Source organism: Corylus avellana, chromosome 1 (assembly GCF_965113065.1).
Source record: "Corylus avellana chromosome 1, dhCorAvel1.hap1.2, whole genome shotgun sequence".
In the NCBI taxonomy this organism is placed as follows: Eukaryota; Viridiplantae; Streptophyta; class Magnoliopsida; order Fagales; family Betulaceae; genus Corylus; species Corylus avellana.
In genome coordinates this window covers 551,255-572,159 of record NC_142490.1, presented here as the reverse complement: position 1 = coordinate 572,159, position 20,905 = coordinate 551,255, and the positions used below count along the sequence as shown (strand labels likewise).

The 20,905-nt window shown below is 36.3% G+C and overlaps 2 protein-coding genes across 6 annotated transcripts; one reads left to right on the top strand and one right to left on the bottom strand.

Annotated features, from left to right (window-relative positions):
* Positions 1-2,941: 2,941 nt before the first annotated feature.
* LOC132170400 (ubiquitin domain-containing protein DSK2b) lies at positions 2,942-8,581 on the top strand. 4 transcript variants are annotated; one of them, XM_059581379.2, is made up of 8 exons: positions 2,942-3,451; positions 4,485-5,267; positions 5,775-5,986; positions 6,121-6,234; positions 6,581-6,639; positions 7,404-7,432; positions 7,921-8,013; positions 8,113-8,581. In XM_059581379.2, exons 1-8 carry the CDS (start codon positions 3,220-3,222, stop codon positions 8,259-8,261), a joined length of 1,671 nt encoding a protein of 556 aa, XP_059437362.2. In that variant the 5' UTR covers positions 2,942-3,219; the 3' UTR covers positions 8,262-8,581. The 4 variants fall into 4 exon arrangements, with proteins under 4 accessions (XP_059437362.2, XP_059437360.2, XP_059437363.2 ...); XM_059581377.2 differs by having other exon boundaries at positions 2,943-3,451; positions 5,772-5,986; XM_059581380.2 differs by having other exon boundaries at positions 2,945-3,451; positions 7,924-8,013.
* A 1,256-nt stretch (positions 8,582-9,837) lies between these two features.
* On the bottom strand, positions 9,838-14,970 carry WDR55 (transducin family protein / WD-40 repeat family protein). Of its 2 annotated transcripts, none has more exons than XM_088512329.1 (13): positions 14,892-14,970; positions 13,958-14,192; positions 13,777-13,864; positions 13,500-13,685; positions 13,358-13,400; positions 13,196-13,252; positions 12,570-12,661; positions 12,369-12,417; positions 12,230-12,276; positions 12,041-12,114; positions 11,547-11,602; positions 11,030-11,150; positions 9,838-10,266 (listed from the first exon to the last, which is right to left on the bottom strand). In XM_088512329.1, exons 2-13 carry the CDS (start codon positions 14,148-14,150, stop codon positions 10,205-10,207), a joined length of 1,068 nt encoding a protein of 355 aa, XP_088368455.1. In that variant the 5' UTR covers positions 14,151-14,192; positions 14,892-14,970; the 3' UTR covers positions 9,838-10,204. The 2 variants fall into 2 exon arrangements, with proteins under 2 accessions (XP_088368455.1, XP_088368454.1); XM_088512328.1 differs by having other exon boundaries at positions 13,958-14,222; positions 14,892-14,960.
* Positions 14,971-20,905: the final 5,935 nt, after the last annotated feature.

The following is a 20,905-nucleotide window of genomic DNA, read 5'->3' as shown; positions in this document are numbered from 1 at the left end:
AAAATAAAAATTTCCGTTATAAAAAAAAATTAAAAATTTTTGTTTAAAAAAAATGGTTTTTTTTTTAATATTATCTTTAAATTAAAATTTTTCGTTTTTAAAAAAAAAATCATTTTTTTTATTTATAGGGGTATTTTTGTCTTATTGAGAAATTTATAAGGGTATTTTTGTCTTATTGCTAGTCTTAGGGGGAACATTGACAATATTTTGGTAGTTTAAATGGGACATTGTCACAATTGAAAGTTTGAGGGGGACATTGTCAATTGGGTGGTAGTTTGAGGGGGGTATGTGGACTTTACCCTATTATTTTTAAATGTTCACACAAGAAGGGAAAGAGATTCAAACTAGTGACTTTCGTTTCATAAGGCATGATCTTCACCCGATTGAACCACCTCCACTCCTTTTTTTTTTTTACAATATTATTGTTTTCACTTATTTATTACAGTTAATATAATTTTTAATGTCGACCACTTAAAAAAATATATATATGGTAAAGTGCACCTACCCTTTCACCTACTACACAATTATAGTATTCTTTACGAACTTTCAATTATAATAATCTCTTCCTAAACTATCAAAAATTATTAATATCCCAATATATTGAGATAAAAATATGTCAAAAGTGGTTGTATCACCTCCAAAAACTTGTTTTGACAGCAATCTAACCATCCTTATAGTTTCCAAATAATAGCTCAATCGGCTAAAAACCACATTTCATAAAGCAGATATTACTAGTTTAAATCTTTATTCCCCTTCCTTTGTATGTACATAAAAAAACAAAAACAAAAAAACCATCCTTTATCTTATTTTAGGCAGTTGACCTTAATTTCTCTAACTCATTTTTCCTCTCTTTTGGCACATTGAGATTACTTTTTTTTTTAAAAAAAAAAAAAAAAAAAATTTATAACATTGAGATTACTTGACTGATTGCAAATTGAGAGATCTCAATCTTTGACATAGAGTTTCAATTGGTTCGGGTCAATTCAGTTTAGACTATAGAGGAAGCTATGAGCTATCATTTGGGTTATCATTTCCAAAAAAAATTGGGCATAAATTTTCTATAAACTTAGTTTAACAAGTGACAAGTGTCATATCTCACATGTTTTCTTTAATATTTTAACAATAATTTATTATAATTTCACTAATTTATAAACCCCAAACATTAATTTTTTAAAAACAAAAAAATATTGAAGGACACTTGTCACTTATAAAACTAAGTTAAAATAAAATTTCCTTCGAACCAATTTTTTTTTTTTAAAAAAAATTGTGTCTTTACTATAAACCCATTTGAGTGGGGAAAATGTTAAGGTCACAACACAAATCCAACTTCTCTCATACGTGTCATCTAAAAAAAAAATTGAGAGAGGATTTTGGGATTCTAAAAATTTGGGAAAAAAAATAATTTGTTTGGTTTAAAATTTTAAATTTTTTTACACGTAAGAGAGAAGTTGGTAATGAGTTGAGTTTGTATTGTGTCCGTATCAAACCTCTTTGAGTTTATAACTTTGTACATTAAAAGACGTGAGCTGTTAAAATTTTAACAAACTCATTTAATATTTGACATAGGTTTTCTACAAATTTAATTATAAAACATCTTGTTAAATTTAATCTTTTTATAAATTGTTATGTATTTCTTAGTAAAGAGAAGCATATACATTTTTAATTTTTTTAAACAAAAATTCATGTACTTTTTACATGTTTAAAGCCTCGGGTAAAAGTTAGAGGAAAATTTGGCCATTTAAATGGATGGAATCAAGCGGGGTTGTGACAATTGAGATCTTTGAGGATTAACCGTGTTAGAAAGGATGTTAACACATTTGCTCATGCTATAGTTAGAGAGGTTATTTTGTGTGTTATAAATAGCGTTTGAGATGAAAAAAATTCCAAATTGTATTTATGATGTTGTATATAAGGAACAATCTGTCCCAGTTTAATTAATGTTTTATCAATAAATAATACAATTTGTTTAAAAAGAAAAAAGAATACATAATATTTTTAGAATATGAATTGAAAGAATTCCAATAACCTAATTGTAAGAAATGCATGTCCTTTAATATTGACCATATGTATAATCAAAGCAAAATGATATACAACTTTATATTATACCTTCAAAAGCTTATAATTTGATGCATATATAATTGACTATACTAAACTATTAAACACTAATTTTGTGAAGAAGTGTTAGGGAGCTAAACAAATGAAAATTTTTAAACTGACATGCTAAGGGCTTTTAAATTAAAAAATGTAATTTCCTCTTTTTTGTCTGCACGTCAGTTTGAAAATTTTTCTGGATTAATTTATTTGACTCCCGGGCACTTCCCAATTTTGTAGCTAAACCGTTTGTTCAAAGTTTTTTTTTTTTTTTTTGTCATTCAAGTTTTTAATATACGAGTATAAAATTATCTTAAATTAAAAAAAAAAAAATATATTAGGATTGTGGTGGTATTCAATTCATCGAGCTTATTCAAATGGGTAAGTGAATCCCAAAAATCCAATCCCATAAACTAATTCCGTAGGTATAAATGTCAAAGCATTGATAAGGTTCACACATTATTTGATATTTAATACAAATATGTATTTATATTTTTACAAATTTATCATTCAATTTTTTTATATCACAGTGTAGACTAACCCATGGGGTAAAATAAATATTATAATTGGTCTTAAAAAAAAAAAAAAAAAAAAAAATCCTTTTTTTATTTTTCTTTGGGACTGGGAGGCAATTTGTCAAAGGTCGTGGCATGAAAATAGAACGAAGAGAGATGAAAACGAGAAGGAAAAAGAAAAAAAGGGATTACACGTGTCAAAAAAAGATCGCGGTTGGATTCCTAATTAACTCAACCCCCCCATCCAACCTGGAGAGTTTTGAGACAGACAGGCTCGCGGCTCGGCTCGTGGGCCTTAAGATTCGCACCCGCTTTATGCTTTCCCGGCTTGGGTGGGCTATAAGTCACCTCCGATTCCCCTCCCTTGTTACAAGTATATAATAGTTTTGTTCACCTCAAATTTTTTCCGTTCTTTTTTTCTCTATTTCTGCATTTTCTCCGTACAAACACCTCTCTCTCGTAGCTATTAAATCTCTCTCCTTCATCTAGTTCACAATTTTCTAGGGTTAGGGTTTCCAATACCTTGTTCATCGTCGATCTATAATTTTCGTTTTTTTTTTTTTAATTCTTTTTTGTTTTTTTTTTCCTTAATTTAAAGAGGGGGTGGGAGACTATGGGGGGTGATGGAGCTGCGGAGGAGGGAACCGAATCCAGCGGTCGAGAGGGAGTCACCGTCAACGTGCGGTGCTCCAACGGCTCGAAGTTTTCCGTCCAGATTGGGCTGGACTCCACCGTCGGATCGTTCAAGGACGCTTTGGCCCAGAAGTGCGATATACCGTCAGATCAACAGAGGCTGATTTACAAGGGTCGGATCCTCAAGGACGATCAGACCCTTCAAAGCTACGGTACGTATCCGTTTCTCCGTTTCTGATCGATCTTATTATTATTTATGGTTTATGAAGAATGCATGATTTAGTTTGTTGAATACGATGATGATTTTGGGCGTTTGCTGGCTGATCGAATTCTGAGGAATAGCAGTGAATTGCTTCTTGGGTATCAAGTTTTGTTCTCATATTAGGTTACCAGAGAAAGGTTTAGGGGATATTCTCCATTTATAGAAAACTTGAGCAGGAAGCAATCACATACACATATAGAGAAGCGTTTTCATTACTTCAATGCGATATTTTATGATTTCTGGAGGCACTAGTCTGGAGATCTCGTTAGGGAGTGTTATTGTTATTTGGATTGAGAATGTATATAATGTTATTTCAGAAAGTATATGTAATGGTTATCTAGCAGGCATGGTGGGGTCTTATTGATATGAGGGGTTTATGCCCTGGCTAAAACGACCTAAACCGAGGATTGAATTACTGTGAATCCTAAAGGAGGCAACCGGTCTGAAATTATATGGGGAAATGGGCTTTTGTTGGATTTCCTTGTAATCGCTTGGTAAAAAACAAAAGGGCCAAATGATACATTTCTGATTTTTTTTTTTTTGGAAAATTGTATAGATTGTAGGATTAGTGTGGGAAACCTGCTTGATTTATTTGCTTATAAGCCTTGCTAGTTTAGATTGCTTAATTTTTTTGGGTAAATCGCAGGTCTTATATATGAAATACTTGATTGTAGCCAGCACAGAGAATTTGTATATTTTATCTGTTGAATAGAGATGGAAAGATAGGAAGTCATGGAACCTTGGTTAAAGACTAAAGGGTACAACTGTCCATTTTCAAGAGTTTTATTGCAGGTCTTATATATGAAATACTTGATTGTAGCCAGCACAGAGAATTTGTATATTTTATCTATTGAACTAGAGATGGAAAGATAGGAAGTCATGGAACCTTGGTTAAAGACTAAAGGGTACAACTGTCCATTTTCAAGAGTTTTACTCTTGAGATCTTTGTTGAATTGACCATCTTTTTTGTTTGTGGTTTATAGGCTTGGAGGCAGATCATACTGTCCACTTAGTTCGTGGTTTTGCACCAGCTGCTGCACCAGCCAATGCTGCTGGTGGAACCAATCCGGGAGGTCCAACTACCACTCAAAGTAATACTAGAAGTGTTGGTTCAAATGAAGGTGAGGCAATGGGAGGAGCTGGTTTTGGAGCTTCACTATTTCCTGGACTCGGTATTAATGGGATGGATGGTGGTGCTGGTGGTGCTGGTGGTTTGTTTGGAGCTGGGTTTCCAGATTTTGAACAGGTGCAACAACAGCTGACTCGGAACCCAAACATAATGAGAGAAATAATGAATATGCCTGTTGTTCAAAACCTAATGAATAACCCCGATATAATGCGGAACTTGATTATGAGTAATCCTCAAATGCGTGAAATCATTGATCAAAACCCTGAGCTAGCACATGTACTTAATGATCCCAGCACTCTCCGTCAGACACTTGAAGCTGCAAGAAACCCAGAGCTCATGCGTGAGATGATGCGCAACACTGACAGAGCAATGAGCAATATTGAATCTTCTCCTGAGGGATTCAATATGCTGAGGCGCATGTATGAAAATGTTCAAGAGCCATTCCTGAATGCAACGACAATGGCTGGGAATACCGGAAACGATAATGCAAACCCATTTGCAGCTCTTTTGGGGACCCAAGGTGGGGACCAGGCCATAAATCCATCAAGTACATCACCAACCGCTGGTTCTGAGACGGCTGCTGGTTCTCCCGCTCCCAATACTAACCCACTTCCAAATCCTTGGACAGCTACTGCCAGTAAGATTTCACTCTTTTTTCTTCTTCATGATACTCTGGTATTGAAGTAGTGCAGCTCTAAAAACTTATTATTGGGGAAGTTTTGGTTTTGAAGCATATAAGATTGAACCTTTATGGTCTCGTCCTTCTGATAGTAATATTGCAATACAGATGTTAAGCTTAACTAATCTACAAATGGCAGAAAGAGACATGTTTGTAACTTTTTCAGAAAGCTATAAACTTCGGCCTTAATCCCTTATATTTAATTTGTTGTCTTGAATTATCCCCTTGACAAATTATGGTACCAATATATGAAGAAGTTGCATATGTGCTTTGTAACATGGTATTTAATTTCTTAGTGATTTAGTGAGATGCCCATTTAGAATCATCTATAAATGTTTCTGAAAGTACTCTAATGTTTTTCTTCAGCTGACCCAAAATGAGATTTATTTGTACCGATTTTGTTTTCTAGCGTTCAAATATATTGAATACCAATAAATAGGTAACACAATAATGTGAATCTAGCAGCTGGAGCTGCCCAAACAAACACCACGAGGTCAACTCCTATTGGGGATGCTAGGGCACAGGCACCTGCTGGCTTAGGTGGGCTTGGTCTTCCGGGGCTTGAAGGCATGCTTGGTACAATGCCGGATGCTTCTTCAGTCAATCAGTTGATGCAAAATCCAGCTATTTCGCAGATGATGCAAAGCATCCTTTCCAACCCTCAATATATGAATCAGGTATTTAGTTATTATTCTACTATTCAGGATCTCGCTAGATCAGCACCAAATGATATATTGTTTGCTTCACCATGTCATTCAGTATTAGTTGTGCTTCAGGTGACCTTGTTTCTCTAACATCACTCAATTTTCAGATTATTGCTCTCAATCCCCAGATGCGCAGTTTCCTTGATTCCAATTCTCAACTTAGGGAAATGATGCAGAACCCAGAAGTTCTTCGCCAGTTGACTTCTCCTGATACAATGCAGGTACATATTAAAGTTTTTCAGCTGCTCTCTCTCTTGACACCCTCACCCCCACCCACATGCATGCACAATGACGCATTCCCATCCATTTCCACATTCACATTTTCATATGTTCATGTAGAGACATTAATTTATAATTCTGGCATGCAATTGAGTATTTTGAAATTTCTGCTAGTTGTTTACTAACAGTAACTAGACTCGCATTGCATGAGTGCTGGCTGGCTTGGGAAGTAGTGCCTGTTTATCTGCTTCATTAATTCTGAAGTATAAGTTCTCTATGGTGAGAAGCGGAAGCCCGCTCATTGATTTTTGTTTGCTTTTTATTCTCTCTCTCTACCCTCTCGTGCAGCAACTGTTGACTTTTCAACAAGCTCTTCTGTCTCGGCTTGGTCAGCAGCAGTCAACACAGTAAGTGATGACATTGCTCGTTTTCTTTTGTTGATCAGTAAGAACACTAAAAAAAAAGTGCCAAAAGTAGGTGCAACAGGTAAGCACAAAGTTTATAAGTGGGAACTCCTAAAAGGAAGATCAACAATGGGTATCTAAGAAATTTTGAAAAGATGCAAAGTAGAAGAAGCCATGCCTTAAAGCCATAAGAGTATGAACAGCTAAAATTTGGCTAGACTATATATTTCCAAAAATTTGGGAAAACAAAAATTTTAGGGACATTTTTGTCATTTTATCAATGGTGGCTCCCTCAAAAAAAAATTCCAGTCTAACTCAACCCCACTAGACTGAGTTCCTACCTGCTCCCTGGTAGATTCCTAATTTTATCCTTAGATTTTACAAAGTCCCAACTTCGCTAGAGAATTTTTATTTTGAGCAAATGTGGCTTTTCTCAATGTTTGCCACATGATCAATTTTTGTAATGGTGTCATTAATTGGAAAAATAGAGTACATTGCTCAAAATTAAAAGTTTTAAAGATGAAATTAGAAGTCTTTGAATTCTAGGGACTAAACTAGAAATTACCCCAAATTTCAAAGACCGGAAGTATAGTTTTAGTGTTTTCTTTTTCTAAATGCTCCATACTAGACAAACTGGGGACCTCTCCAAACTCAAAGATTCTTTCCTTTAAAAAATGCAATATGATAGTTAATGTATTGCTTTGTTCGATTAGTTATAATAATTGATTTCTGCTCTTAGTTTTCTATTGATTTGTTGCATTTTGCAGGGAACAGGGTCAGACTGGAGGAGGTACAGGTATGCAAGTGAATCTTTGAACTTCTGTGGCTTCTTTGGCCAGTCTTCTATTAGTATGATAATATGATCGGTAACTCTAGGAGTATAGTGCGTGTGTGGGAATGTCCTCAAATTATCGGTCCCTCTGAGGAACCTCCAAAATATAGCTACATTATCACATCAGTTGGTCATCTGCCTATACAATTGGGTTTCCTGAGTTATACGGGGTACCTCTTAGAGCTAAATGTTTCTGAATGTTAAATTCTGAGTCAGTAGAGAGTTCTATTTCAATTCTATAACAAGGAATTTGTTAAGATTGTTTTTGTGGCTATAAATGGAGGTAGTTGGTTTTATTGTCGTCATTTCCTTAAGGATTATCAAACCCATCGTGTTGTAAAGTTCTGCTTTAGGAAGTTCTGTTGCTGTATGATATGGCAATTTTTTTTCTCTTCCCCACAATTTATGTAATCGCTTTTGCTATGGGTGGTCTGTTAATGTCCTCATAATAGCAGGACCATTGAACAACACTGGGTTGGAGATGTTGATGAACATGTTTGGTGGACTCGGGGCTGGCAGCCTGGCTGTTCCTAATAGATCTAATGGTTACTATACTCTTCTTTCTCTTTTCTTCTTTATTCTTTCCTTGATGGATATCTTTATTTACTTCCATTTGCGTTGGATCTTTCTGTTTATCTTTCCAGTGCCGCCAGAAGAACTCTATGCTACTCAGCTGTCGCAGCTTCAAGAAATGGGTTTCTTTGACACACAAGAGAATATACGGGCCTTGATTGCCACTGCAGGTAATGTTCATGCTGCGGTGGAGCGACTTTTGGGGAACTTGGGCCAGTAGTTTCGTATAGTTATTATCCCTTTTTATCTGATTAGCGTCTGCCATTTTGAGTTCTGAGATTGGTCGCATAGGGCCTCAGTTGTATTCAAGCACTCATCTTGGGTACAAATAAGTCTGAATTATATCCAAATTATGTCAGCAAGAGCTATAAAATTGGTGTAGGTTATCAAAATTGGACTTCCCTCTCTCTCAAGGGGTCTGGCAGGCCCGAGTTTCTTGTACATTCTTAATGTTAAGATGCGACTTGTGATGATATGAATTGTTTGCCACATTTATCGACTACATTGGAATTTATGACATTTTTGTTATAATTGTTATCATTTTCTTCCTTTTTTTTTTTAATGACAAATTATACTCACCAGCTGGTGATTCGTACTTCTGCAATGCCAATTTTTGGTTCTTTGTTGTACTTGTTCTGTTGTCGCTTAGTGATTGTCTGAATTTTGTGGAAACGAGGAAGACGAAGAGGTCAGACCCACTTGCCCTGGGCAGTCTGTGGTTTAGAGCCTATTTGCTCAGGGCAAGTAGGCTCTGCTGCCTATGAGGGCTGCCTGATCTATAGGGTGTGTTTGGCTAACTATTCTATTTTTTGTTTTGTTTTGTTTTTTTTATTGTTTTGGAATAGTAATAAGAATTGGTTAAGGTGGAGAAAGGAGTTTGACCCTTTCCTTTTTTTTTTTCTTAAGAGGAAAAAGGAAAGGAAAAAGAGTTGGTTGCCAAACGGTCTTGAGATATTTCACACAAGGTGGGTTGATGAGCCCTTTCAAGTTTCAATGGCAATCAACTCGGCTTGGGGAATTGGTATCATGCCACAACCACAAGGCAACCTTATACAATTCTTCACTTTGAACTACTATACCTACTTTTTTCTCTCCCTCTCCCTTAACGAAGTGTTTTCTGCTTCTCTGGATAACTAGATTAAGGTATGGAATCGAAGTCTCGCGTACATTAGCTAAATAGGCTAACATGATCACTCTTTCTCCTCCAGTAAATTAACTTCACGCTAACAAAAACACCTTTTGTGCTATAGTAAATAGCAACTTAATTGTCCCCTTTAACCCCTCTTCCCCCTTCTCCAAGCTCGGCTACCCTCTCTGTCTCTCCCCTCTGCCACCCGTCTCTACTTTTGCCCCAGTTTTTTTTTAAAGACTTTTTAGTCCCTCATATTTAACCTCCAATTCCATAAATCTAGCCTCCTTAGTCCTTTCCATCGCACCACCCTCTCACCCATCTCTACTACCTTCTCTTGCACCCCTTCACCCTCTTATGTCGCCGCCGTTCCCTTTCCTTTCCTTCCCCAAATCTAATTTCCTCTTACAGGTATAGAATTAGGAATTTAATTAAGGGGTACTGACACGAAAATTATTTTGAGAGAAGAAAACAGTCAAACACCTAAAAAAATTCTTTCTAACAAAATTGTTTTTTCTTTTTGCGGGGTGGGGGGGACACCGGGGTTCCAGTTTGTCAGCTTTGGAAGAAGATCGCCAGATATTGAGATGCTCAAGGTATGGATGTCTTCTTGGTTGATGGCTAGGGAGACGGGTGGAGAGGATGATCTTGAGCCAGTGCCAAAATATTAAGAATCAAAAATGAGAATTTTACATAATATGGTATTATCTCAGAACAATTTCTGCCAGTATATTATCTCAGAGGATTATGTGGGAGGCAAAAAGCAGAAAAACATAAAAATAATAATAATAAAACACAAGATAATACTCTCAGATCCTCCCACATACAAACTTAAAAAGAAAAGGATACACCAAAATTAAATACTTCATAATCCTCTCATAAAAGATCAACCAAAGTGTCTTGGTAAACACTGCTCAGCCATCAGGATACGAACTGAACTGAAGGCCACAATGGGATTCTGAAAGAAATCTTCCGTAAAAATTCTTATATATTGAACTTGAAATGAATAAGAAAATGTCTGTGGCACCATCCACCTACAAATCTGCATAAAAACTGCTTGAACTGCTAAAAACATTTCCACTTTTTCTCTTGGTACCTGAGAGATTGAAACAATAAATCAAATACACTTCACATCGTAAACGCAAAAAGGATCAAAAAGAGATAAAAGTGGCCCAAAGTATTTATATAGCATTTGAAAGACAAGCCAAAATTGTCATTTATCAGGTTCAACTATGTCCACCATCCAAACACGCACTAGGAAAAAGTTAAGAGCTGTTCAGATGCATGAAAAATACAGCAACCTGAATTGCAAATTATAAAGCACGTGTGGCTTACAATTTTTATCGAACAATCAAATCCTAACTCCTAGTGAATGACCGTACTTATTGTTTGCTTCTAAATCTGTCACAAATGCATATGCACTCAGTGACCCAAGCAACCATATCTAAATGTAAGAACATCTGAGCCAGCTTGACTGATTTAACCAGTGGCCAGAAAAACCAACACATTGTATGGGGATTCATTGAGCTTTATATACAACTATGGATACTAGTGTACAAAGCTTTAGGCTGCAGCCCCAGCCCCGGCCCCTGCACCCCTAAATAGTGATTAGAACATGACTATTCAGGAAAATCTTATTTTATCAAATCCTTGAGGAGATGTGTTTGAATAATATTTTAAATGAATTTGTTGAAAATAAATCTGGTTAAAGTAATTTCTAATGAAGTATGTAAAGAATCATTGAAGCAATATATGTAAGGCCACTCATCCAGCAATATTGCTTAACACACTATCATTCAATAGGTGAAAGAAGTCGCATATATTTGATCACATGAAATTCTGCAAGAGACCAGGAATACCTTTATTATTCTCTGGAAGACTAGTTTCCGTTTTCATCTCATCACTATCACTGTCTGCGTTGGCAGGCTGACTTGGTACAGGTTTTCCAGAACCTTGCAATATATCATGCAAATCCCATAGCTGCATGAAACAAAAAAGTAGAGTTGATATGAAGCTTATAATAACGTACAGCATCATCTTTCAAATATGTATTCATGCATGTTAAAGCAACTAGTTTGCAATAAAATTAACATTACTTTGACAAACTTTTTGTTGCCTAAGATAGTACAACAACTACAATGCAACATAACACACTGAACCATTAGGTCAGATGAGAACCCATTTGACCAGGGCCCTCATATAAGCTCAATGAACAGCCCTTCTTTTTTTTTTTTGAAATACTTCAAAGCTCAATATGTTTACCAAATTCTCTGCAGGTCTTACACCACTTATATATATATATATATATATATATATATATATAGAGAGAGAGAGAGAGAGAGAGAGAGAGAGAGAGAGAGAGAGAGAGATCCACACCTTCAGCATCTGATCATGTGCTATACTGCCAAGGAACTTTCTATCGTATGAAAAAGCTACAATACCAAGCAAAATCACAGCTTAAATAACTTCCAGTGGTGATCAAAGCTCATTAGCTCAGCATGAGAATATCTAAGATTAAGGAGAGGATTCCAATGACATAATTTACAAATTACACAAAAGAATCTGAAATGTAATTGGAAAAACTATTCACCAGTTTTTTTTTTTTGATAAGTAACTATTCACCAGTTTTTCAAAAATAATCAACAAAATTTTACAATTTTATAGGTGGCAGATACAGTGCAACAAAATTGTGAGCGCAACATACATCCTAGTATTAGGCCTACCATTGATGGATCCACCGCCATAACTACTTAGTAAAAGAAAATACAAATCACAAAATCCTATTAACTACTTCATTTAACTATTTCATAGGAAAAAGAAGCATATATCACCAAGGTTAGCATCTCACAAGAGAAAGAAGCATATATTACCAAGGCGCTCCACGGGATACTCTGAGTGCTCCGCAATCGGTTGAATGATTCTGTTGGGTAATATGCCTACCAGGCTAAATGAAAAATACATGAAAGTTTTAGGGAAGGCGTGAAACAGTTGAACTATTACATTAATTATTATAAACAGGTGGAACAAGATAATTTGACATATACTGCACAACTTCTCACCTGATGAGTCCATTCTCGGATCCAGTGATGATTGTATCTTCGTCAAGCTAACACAGTGAATTTAAAACGTTTTAATAAAGCAATATCCTCGATAAGATGAAAAGAAAGTGATGCTAAAATAGTTGTGACACCTACTCACCTTTAACAATGCATCAATAGAGTTCGGAGAGAGACCAATAAAGCGATCACTGAAAATAAGAGTCACCCGGCCAAAAAGTGAATAGTTTTTTTTTGTTTGGGATAAGTGAATAGTTGGGAGGGAGAAAGAGAGACAAAGTTTTCTCATCTCTAACAGATTGAGGTACTTATCCATCTTTCAGAGAGATTCAATATAATATACCTGCAATCCTTGAAGCATCCCCATGAATACAGTAATAGAGTTCCAGTTTGTGATCCACAAACGACTTTCCAATCATCTTGCCGACCATTTTTCTGACCAGCATAGAAAAAATAAAGTAAATATTAAAAACAATAAACATCTCAACAATCTCTTTCTTTTGAATCAACTACTAAAATCATCTGAACCATCATATGATTTTCCTTTCTAAGTCATCCAGTTTGTAAATAAACATTTTTTTCCTTTTATTCCCCCCGCCCAAAAGAAAGACTTGTGGAGGACACTGCAAATGAAACATAATGAGGAGTATGCAATTAATATCTTAAAATGCCATATGTTGAGTCTATATTCCAATGATCCTCATTCCCCTTGAGCTATTTACAATTACTATTTAACTGCGTCCATAATCAAGACAATTCACATTCCCCATGACTTTTGTGGAAGACATATATAGAGCTTGAGAGACATGTCCGGTAGAAAAGCAAGACAAAGAAGAGTAAATTAACCCAGTTTTTCAACATTTAACACTAAATTTGTGCATACCATGCAGCACTGGATCAAAACACCCATCGTCCAACAAGAAAAGAATTGAGTAGAATGCAGCACTTGAAAGACAGAAGAAAAGTTACCTTCATGATAACAACGGAGAGTAACTCATCTTCAGAGAACTCAGACTGAGCTTGGACCTGTAAAATCAACAAAGAACAAGTTTAATCCAAAGTAATTTAAGCAGTGCGTATTCAACAATTTGGAAATAGATTGAGCAAGAGCATAATTGTAAAGCAGCTTACTTTATTTTTTCGAAGATCGCAAACAGAAAGTGTCCCATCTCCACTTGAAAAGAGAACACACTAGTTTAGAGTTTTACATACTAGTGGCATTGAAAAGAAAAAGAAGAAAGTAAAAGAGAGAGTGATTGAGCGAGACAAGTACCTAGTTGCCAAGAGTTTGACTTTGGAGCCCTCAGAATAAAAAGTGATATCAGAAATGTAATCACAATGAGCATCAAAAGAATTGCAGCAAGAACGCTGCCTGGTATCCCACACCTTGATACACCCTTCATCGTCACCCGTGGCTATGGTTGTCTTGTCCAAGTTTATCAATCTATTGATTGCATCACTGCCACATAATATATAACAGCGCACACATACATCTTAGCAAGACCAACGAAGTAGCACATAACAAAATGCAGAATATATAGAGCACCCACCCGTGGGCATCTTCAAGACGAAGTTTGGGTGATCTAGTCTCCACATCTGTGGTCAGAATTGAGCAGTCCGTAGAACAAGTTGCAATTGCTAACACACATGCCACGTTTCTCATTACTCACTCCATTAGGCCATACATAGAAACAGATACATATGAGAGAAAAAGGGCATATGTTATATTACCACTTCCGCCTTCAATGAATCTAACAGCTCTGCAAGACCCGGTGTGTGCGCGAACTTTCAACAGCCTCTGCGGTAAGGCATTAGCAGCATAACTGTAGAGGTGAAGTTCCCCATTTATGAGCCCAGTGGTTACGAGTTCTTTCGAAGGATGGAAATCAATGTCGAAAGCAAGTCCTCCCAAGTTTATCTCCATCTTCTCCTTTTCCTTTTCCGTCACTCACAATAACTTCGATTCCTTAATTCAATGCAAATGCGAAGAGGCCGGCTGCGTCAGCCAACATACAAAGGAAGTTTAAGGAGCAAAATTAAATGTCAATTTTACACTACTAGGGTTCAATACAGAATACAGAAGTGACAAACAGATGGATGGCCTGATTGGGACATTACATGGGCTACTCGTGAGCGCATTGAGAATTAGATGAATATGAACAAATACCAATTCTAGCAATCAAAACCCACCCAACTTTCTCATTTGGTTAGTCTTACAGCTTTTGGAAGTTCCTCATCTAAAACTACAGTTTCACACATACTTCTTTTTTTAATTTGTTCAAGTATATTCACTGCCGTACAATATGTATATACCTGTTAAGGAATTAATGTGCAAGCTGACATAAATTGAGATTTAACTTTGAAATCTTCTACAATTCTTCTGGGTATCCAAATCCACGGTTGTTAGCAACCCAAATAGAAGGGTACTACTTTTTGAGTAATTTCATTCTCACATGACTACGCTCCATAAAGGCACAAACTTTAGCTTCGATAAAGCAAAATTGAACATCCCATAACTCGAAATAAACAGTAAACATAAAATAAACAAAATTATAAGGGAAATATGGGCAACAGAAACACACAAACTGAAAACAAAACGTTAGAAACCTCGGAGAATTGACAACGAGCTCTAAAACATGACAGAAAAACAAAGGTTTTTGCTTACCTTTCCAACGACTAATGAGCGTAGAGAAGCCACCACGAAACAGAGGGAGAGAGGTGGGAGAGGGAGAGACAGAACGAACTTAAAACTAGGAGTAGAAGGGTTTTTAGGGATCAGGCGGTAGTTTCAAAACTGCACCGTTTGGATAAAAACGGTGCAGTTTTGAAAAGTGAATAAATAGGATTTTTTTAAAAATAATAAAAAACTATTTAGAAATTAAAAAATATAAAAAAACTAATAATTAAAAGCTAAAAATTAAAAATTAAAAAAAATAATAAAAATAAACCTAAAAATTAAAAATTAAAAGCAAAGGGGTGGCCCCTTGGCTTGTTGGTGTCCAGCCAAATGCAGCAGAAAGTAGGGCTAAAATAGCGGTTGCGGTTAAAATCGTTAACTGCAATCGCTTAAGTAATTAGTAATTTTTACTAACCGTATTTTTTGGGTCTTTTTTTGAGTTTTTTTTTTTTTGACCGGTTTTGGGCTCACTTTATTTTTTATTTTATTTTATTTTTTTGCTCATTTTGGACGTTTTTTTTTTTGTTTTTGGTTTTTGGTTTTTGGTTTTTTTTTTTCCCCTTTTCCGGTTTTCAGGCTACGAGATATAGGCATGCTTTTGCTGTTTCGATCTGATCCTCCAAATGAATGAGACAAATCTTTTTTTATTTGGCACATTTTGTCAACATTTTTTAAGGTTAATACTATAATCCATGTGAACCACAATAATGACAATATATATGAGACTGCATTCAATGATGAAGTTTTCTTTCTCTCCGTTATAGCTTAAAACCTCTTTTTCACGAAACTCCTAAGAAACAGAAGCTTCGTTTGGCAAGGGGAGGTCCAGCACTGTAACTGGAACGGTACTGTTCCAGCTACAGTGCTGTCTGACAGCACCCTTGACTTTGCTATTTTTATTTTTTTTAATTAAAATCAAAGTATTAAAATCGAGTTAGCCGCACGTGATTTTTTTTATTTTTTTATTTTTTTTTTCAAAGCAAATAAAAAAAAAAAAAAAAAATAGGGGGAGAATGATGGGGTGGCTCCAGCCACCCGCCAAGGGGGTGGTCCGGCCACCCCCAGATCGGCCTGGACCACCCCATTTTGGCCAAGGGGTGGCTGGAGCCACCCCATCGTTCTCCTCCATAATTTTATTTTATTTTATTTTTTTTTATTTTTTTTTTTTTGCTTTGAAAAAAAAAAAAAAAAAAAAAATCACGTGCAGCAACTCAATTTTAATACTTTGTTTTTTTTTTTTAACAAAAAAAAAAAAAAAAAAAAAAGATTGCAAAGTCAATATTAGTGTCTGACAGCACTGTAGCTGGAACAGTACCGTTCCAGCTACAGTGCTGGCCCTCCCCTTGCCAAATGTAGCTAGAGAAACTCATAATCTTCTACAAGAAGAAATCAATAATAAATAATTATAAAGAAAATTCTCTAAATCCAAAAGAACCCCATTGTATGATCAAAATAAAAATAATGATCTAAATATTTCCGGGTCATATGAATATGTACAAAGGAAAAAAAAAAAAAGGCATGGATTTTTTTGTTTACCTATGCTGCAACGCATTGTGTCAATATGGAGGAAGAGAGAGCTTTTGGCTTGAGAGTTGAGAGCAAAACCGCAGATGCAAGGATGGAGGCTGAGTTTCTGAGAAGTGAGAAATAGGTTTAGGGTTAGAAAATAGAGGAATATATATAAGTGCAAAACTACGTCGTTTTGCACGTCTATATAATAAAAAGGGGAAACTTCACTAAGACCCCCTGAACTTCCGGCCGATTTTGCAGACCCCCTGAACTTCAAAAACTCTCATTTTAGACCCTTAAACTTTAATTTTCTCTCACTTTGGACCTTTCCGTCAGTTTTCAATGTTAGATTTAACGGTTTGACTTTTTTATACCCATTATACCCCTCGTAAAAATTACACCGTTTTGGATCCTTAAAAATTACAACTCACACAGCCCAAAACGACGTCGTTTTGGGCATTAATTTTTTTTTTTTTTAAGCAAAATATTAAAAAAAAAAAAGAAGGAGTAATATCGGGGTGGCTCCAGCTACTCCTTCTCCCCCTTTTTCCCTTTTTTTTTTTTTTAAAAAAAAAAAATTAATGCCCAAAACGGTGTCGTTTTGGGCTAGGGTGGGTGCTGTAGTTTTGGGCATTTTCGAAATTTTAAGTAGGCTGGGTAGGGGTATAATGGGCATTTAACATTGAAAACTAACAGATGGCTCTAAAGTGAGAGAAAATGGAAGTTTAAGGGTCCAAAATGAGAGTTTTTGAAGTACAGGGGGATCTGCAAAATCGGCCGGAAGTTCAGGGTTAAAAAAAAAAAAAAAAAAAATTTAATGCCCAAAACGGTGTCGTTTTGGGCTGGGGTGGGTGCTGTAGTTTTGGGCATTTTCGAAATTTTAAGTACGCTGGGTAGGGGTATAATGGGCATTTAACATTGAAAACTAACAGATGGGTCTAAAGTGAGCAAAAATGGAAGTTTAAGGGTCCAAAATGAGAGTTTTTGAAGTACATGAATTTTTAATAAAATTTATTTCAACTTTTATAAATTAAATTGAAAGAATTTTTTCTAACCTAATTTAAAGAAAAACTCAGTCTTTTTTACATAGTAAAAAAAAGGAACCGCAAAAAATGATGAATTTTGAGGTACGTATTACTTCAGTGGAAAGATTGCTTAAAGAAACGTCTATTGCAACTAAAAAAGAATTTAATAACCACAACAAAGAGAATAAAATTAACATTAAAATCGTCGTAGAGAGAACTTGGGATTCTTATTTGATGAAAAAATCTGAATGAAAAAGTACACTCAGGGAGGGGGATGTCCGGCTAGAAAGGTACGTATATATTAAAAGTAGTCCAATCTCAATATACTGACGTAAAATATACATTTTTTTTGTTCAAAAACTTTATTTCCGTATTTGTATTATAGTGGCAAACTAAGCTCGATCCACGCTGTCAAGTAGGGGCATTATCGTCATTTCACCTCAACCAAACGGTACCCTGGTTCGTTTCCCGCCTCTCTCATTTTCCATGTTCTTTCTTTCTTTGGCTGATGAAGCTTCCCGCTTCTCCAGAACTGAACGAGCAGTGTAAGTCTCCATGCACAAGCACAATCTCGTCCGTACATCCACGGAGTTCTGGACTTAAACATGAAGCGTCAAGCGTCGTACCCTTTCAAAAAAAAAATGGAAAATACAAAAAAAGAAAAGAGAAGAGCGTCGCGCCCTTTGGTGCGAATATGGGAGTTAAGAATGGCTGTAAATCCTTGTAACTGTCCAAAACTGTAAAATATCTCACCATTATATAACGAGGCCACATCTACAATGTGAGAACATGCGGGAGGGAGGCACACAGATAATACTGTTTCAATCTTTGTTCTCTCTCGCACAGCCAACAACACAGTAGTTGATCATCTCTTTCACCATCACCATGAACGACGACGACGACAACAACAACAACAATCAGAACCCTAAGGACTCCCCCTCCTCCGCTGAGAAACAACAACTCGGCCAGGAGACGCCTCAGGGTGCTGATGCTGCCACCGACGCTGCCCCTACGCAAGAAACTGATCAGAGGGTGACAGTTACTGTTACTGTTACCCCGCCGAAGAAGCGGAGAGGTAGCCGAAAGGAAGATTCGGGTGCCACGAGCAGTGGCGTTCAGAAACCAAAGAGGAAGGTGGAGTTGCTTGATCCTCCAACGCGCGACCCCGACTGCGTGGTGTGCGGGAAGCACTTCCACTCGTGGAAGGCTTTGTTTGGACACATGAGGTCTGTTACAATACATGATATGGTCCACCGCCCTAAAAGATAAATGCTATTTAGCATACTCAGCATATATATATATAAATCAGCAAATTTGAATATTTTTTTACGAGTTTTGTTGATGCAAATGTTGATTTTTATGGTCAGATCATCATACTAAGAGTGTACGTTTAATACTATGATTTTGTTGAAAAATCTGCATTTTCAAATTTTAAGTAAGTGGGTTCGTTATTTTGAACTCCTATTTTCTATTTATTATGGTATTTTGTTTTGAACTTGTTGAAGGTCCCATCCCGATCGTCAATGGCGTGGGGTGTTTCCTCCACCAACTGGAACATGGGACCCTTTTGGATTACTGGAGGGGAGAGAAGAAATCGCTTCAACTCTTCTTAGTGTGGCTGAGGGCGTGCTGGCAAACATGAATGCAGGGGCTGGTGCTGAAGGAAATGAGGGTACTGGTGACGGGGCTTCCGCTTCATTGGCAGGGAGAGAAGGAGGGCTAGGAATTGATCTCAACGAGCCGCAAGAGAAAGGCTCTCCTTCGAAGTCTCCCAGGTTTGATCTGAATATGCCGCCGGCTCCAGAGAAGGATGATGAGGAGGACAGTGCCTCTTCTTCCTAATTATCCAAAGGGTGATTCTTTTGTCCGCATGTCTCGCGCATTTTTACGTTGTTTGAAGTCGTCGTCCATCATGCATGGGATTCATGCATGAGTAATAATAAGACTCGGGCGTTATGCCCACCCTCTGTACTCTCTTTGTTTTCTCTGTTCTCGATCGCTAGCAGCTGTTGTCCTCCTTTGTTGTTGGACGCCATTGAATAATGTGCTCTTGGAGCTCTTTGTTACTCTAATAAATTAAACACTTTTTATTACTTTCTTCTATTAGAATTTAGAATAGTGTGTCAAATGAAATTGGTGATTGTCATTCATAAGGTTTTTACTTTTTCTTTTGACGTATTAATCTTAATCAGCATGAAACTTTACATGCATGCATGCAGTGAGCCGGCGTCTTCATTTACAGTGATACACTTATTTATCAGTGAGGAAGGAAATGAATAAAGATCTTGCTAATTTGCATGCATGCATGGCATCCAGGGTATAGATCTACGGATTTAGGCCATGTTTGTTAGTATCTTTGTTTTATTTTTCGAAGATAAATACATTAATAAACAATTCAAATGATAATTCACAGTTTTTGCCTGCCATCCAAGAGATATAGTCTAGGGTTTTAAGTTTTCACTGCCGTTTTTACCAAATGCTATATATGGAATTGCTGCGTCATCCATGCAAGCAGTAACTTGACGGAAAGGATCATGCATGCATGCATGGTTCTCAGATGTAACTCAATGGGAAGGAAGGAATTTAATTTTAAAGTTTTTGTTATCGTCGTCTAATATAGATTTACTTGAATATCTGGGAATTATCTAAGAAACCCTTGTTTAATTTATCATTCTGGTCTCAATGCATTTAACAAAAGTGTGTGATAGGGATTCAACTTCCCAGCCCGCTTAAATATTTTACGAATCTCTGTTACAAACTCATAATAACCATGGACAGTAACGTTCGTTAGGCAAAAAGAGTTTTCTTACAGAAATTTTGTTCCATTACGTGAAAAAGTGAAAATATATCTGTTTGTTTAATTTTAATATTTGCATTACACCAACTATTAACTTTAATTTCATAATGATTCATTTCAATAATCACCCGAATTCAACTTAGCTAATATATAAGGACCCCCAACCATTAAGGTAAATCCGCCCTGGCGTCAACATAATGGAATAAAGTAGAATAAAATTTCAGTGTATAGCATTTCTCTATACATTTTATCTGCATAATTAATTATTAACTTTAAATAAAAATAAAACTATACCAATAAATTAAAATGCGCATACAAGAGATGTCTCTTAACAAAACTCAACTCGATCGAGGCTCAGCCCATCAAAGCGGAAAATGTTTGCTTAGTCCAAAACTAGATCGACGAAGCCGAAAGGAATCCTGAGGGGAGCTTGGGAGTTGCGAAGAGGGGGAAGAGAGTTTGGGTGATGGCCCACGAAGATTATTGTTCTTTGAAAATGAGAAAGAACGAAAGCTGATCATTCTAGAAGATTTATTTTTTTATTTTTTTTCTCTCTCTCTCTAGACGAAACGAGGTCGTTTTGTAAATATACCTAGCTAGAGGGTAGATAATATCCGTCACTGCCTACCCAAAATTCGCTATCCGCATTCTCGGAGTCGGAATAATGTGCT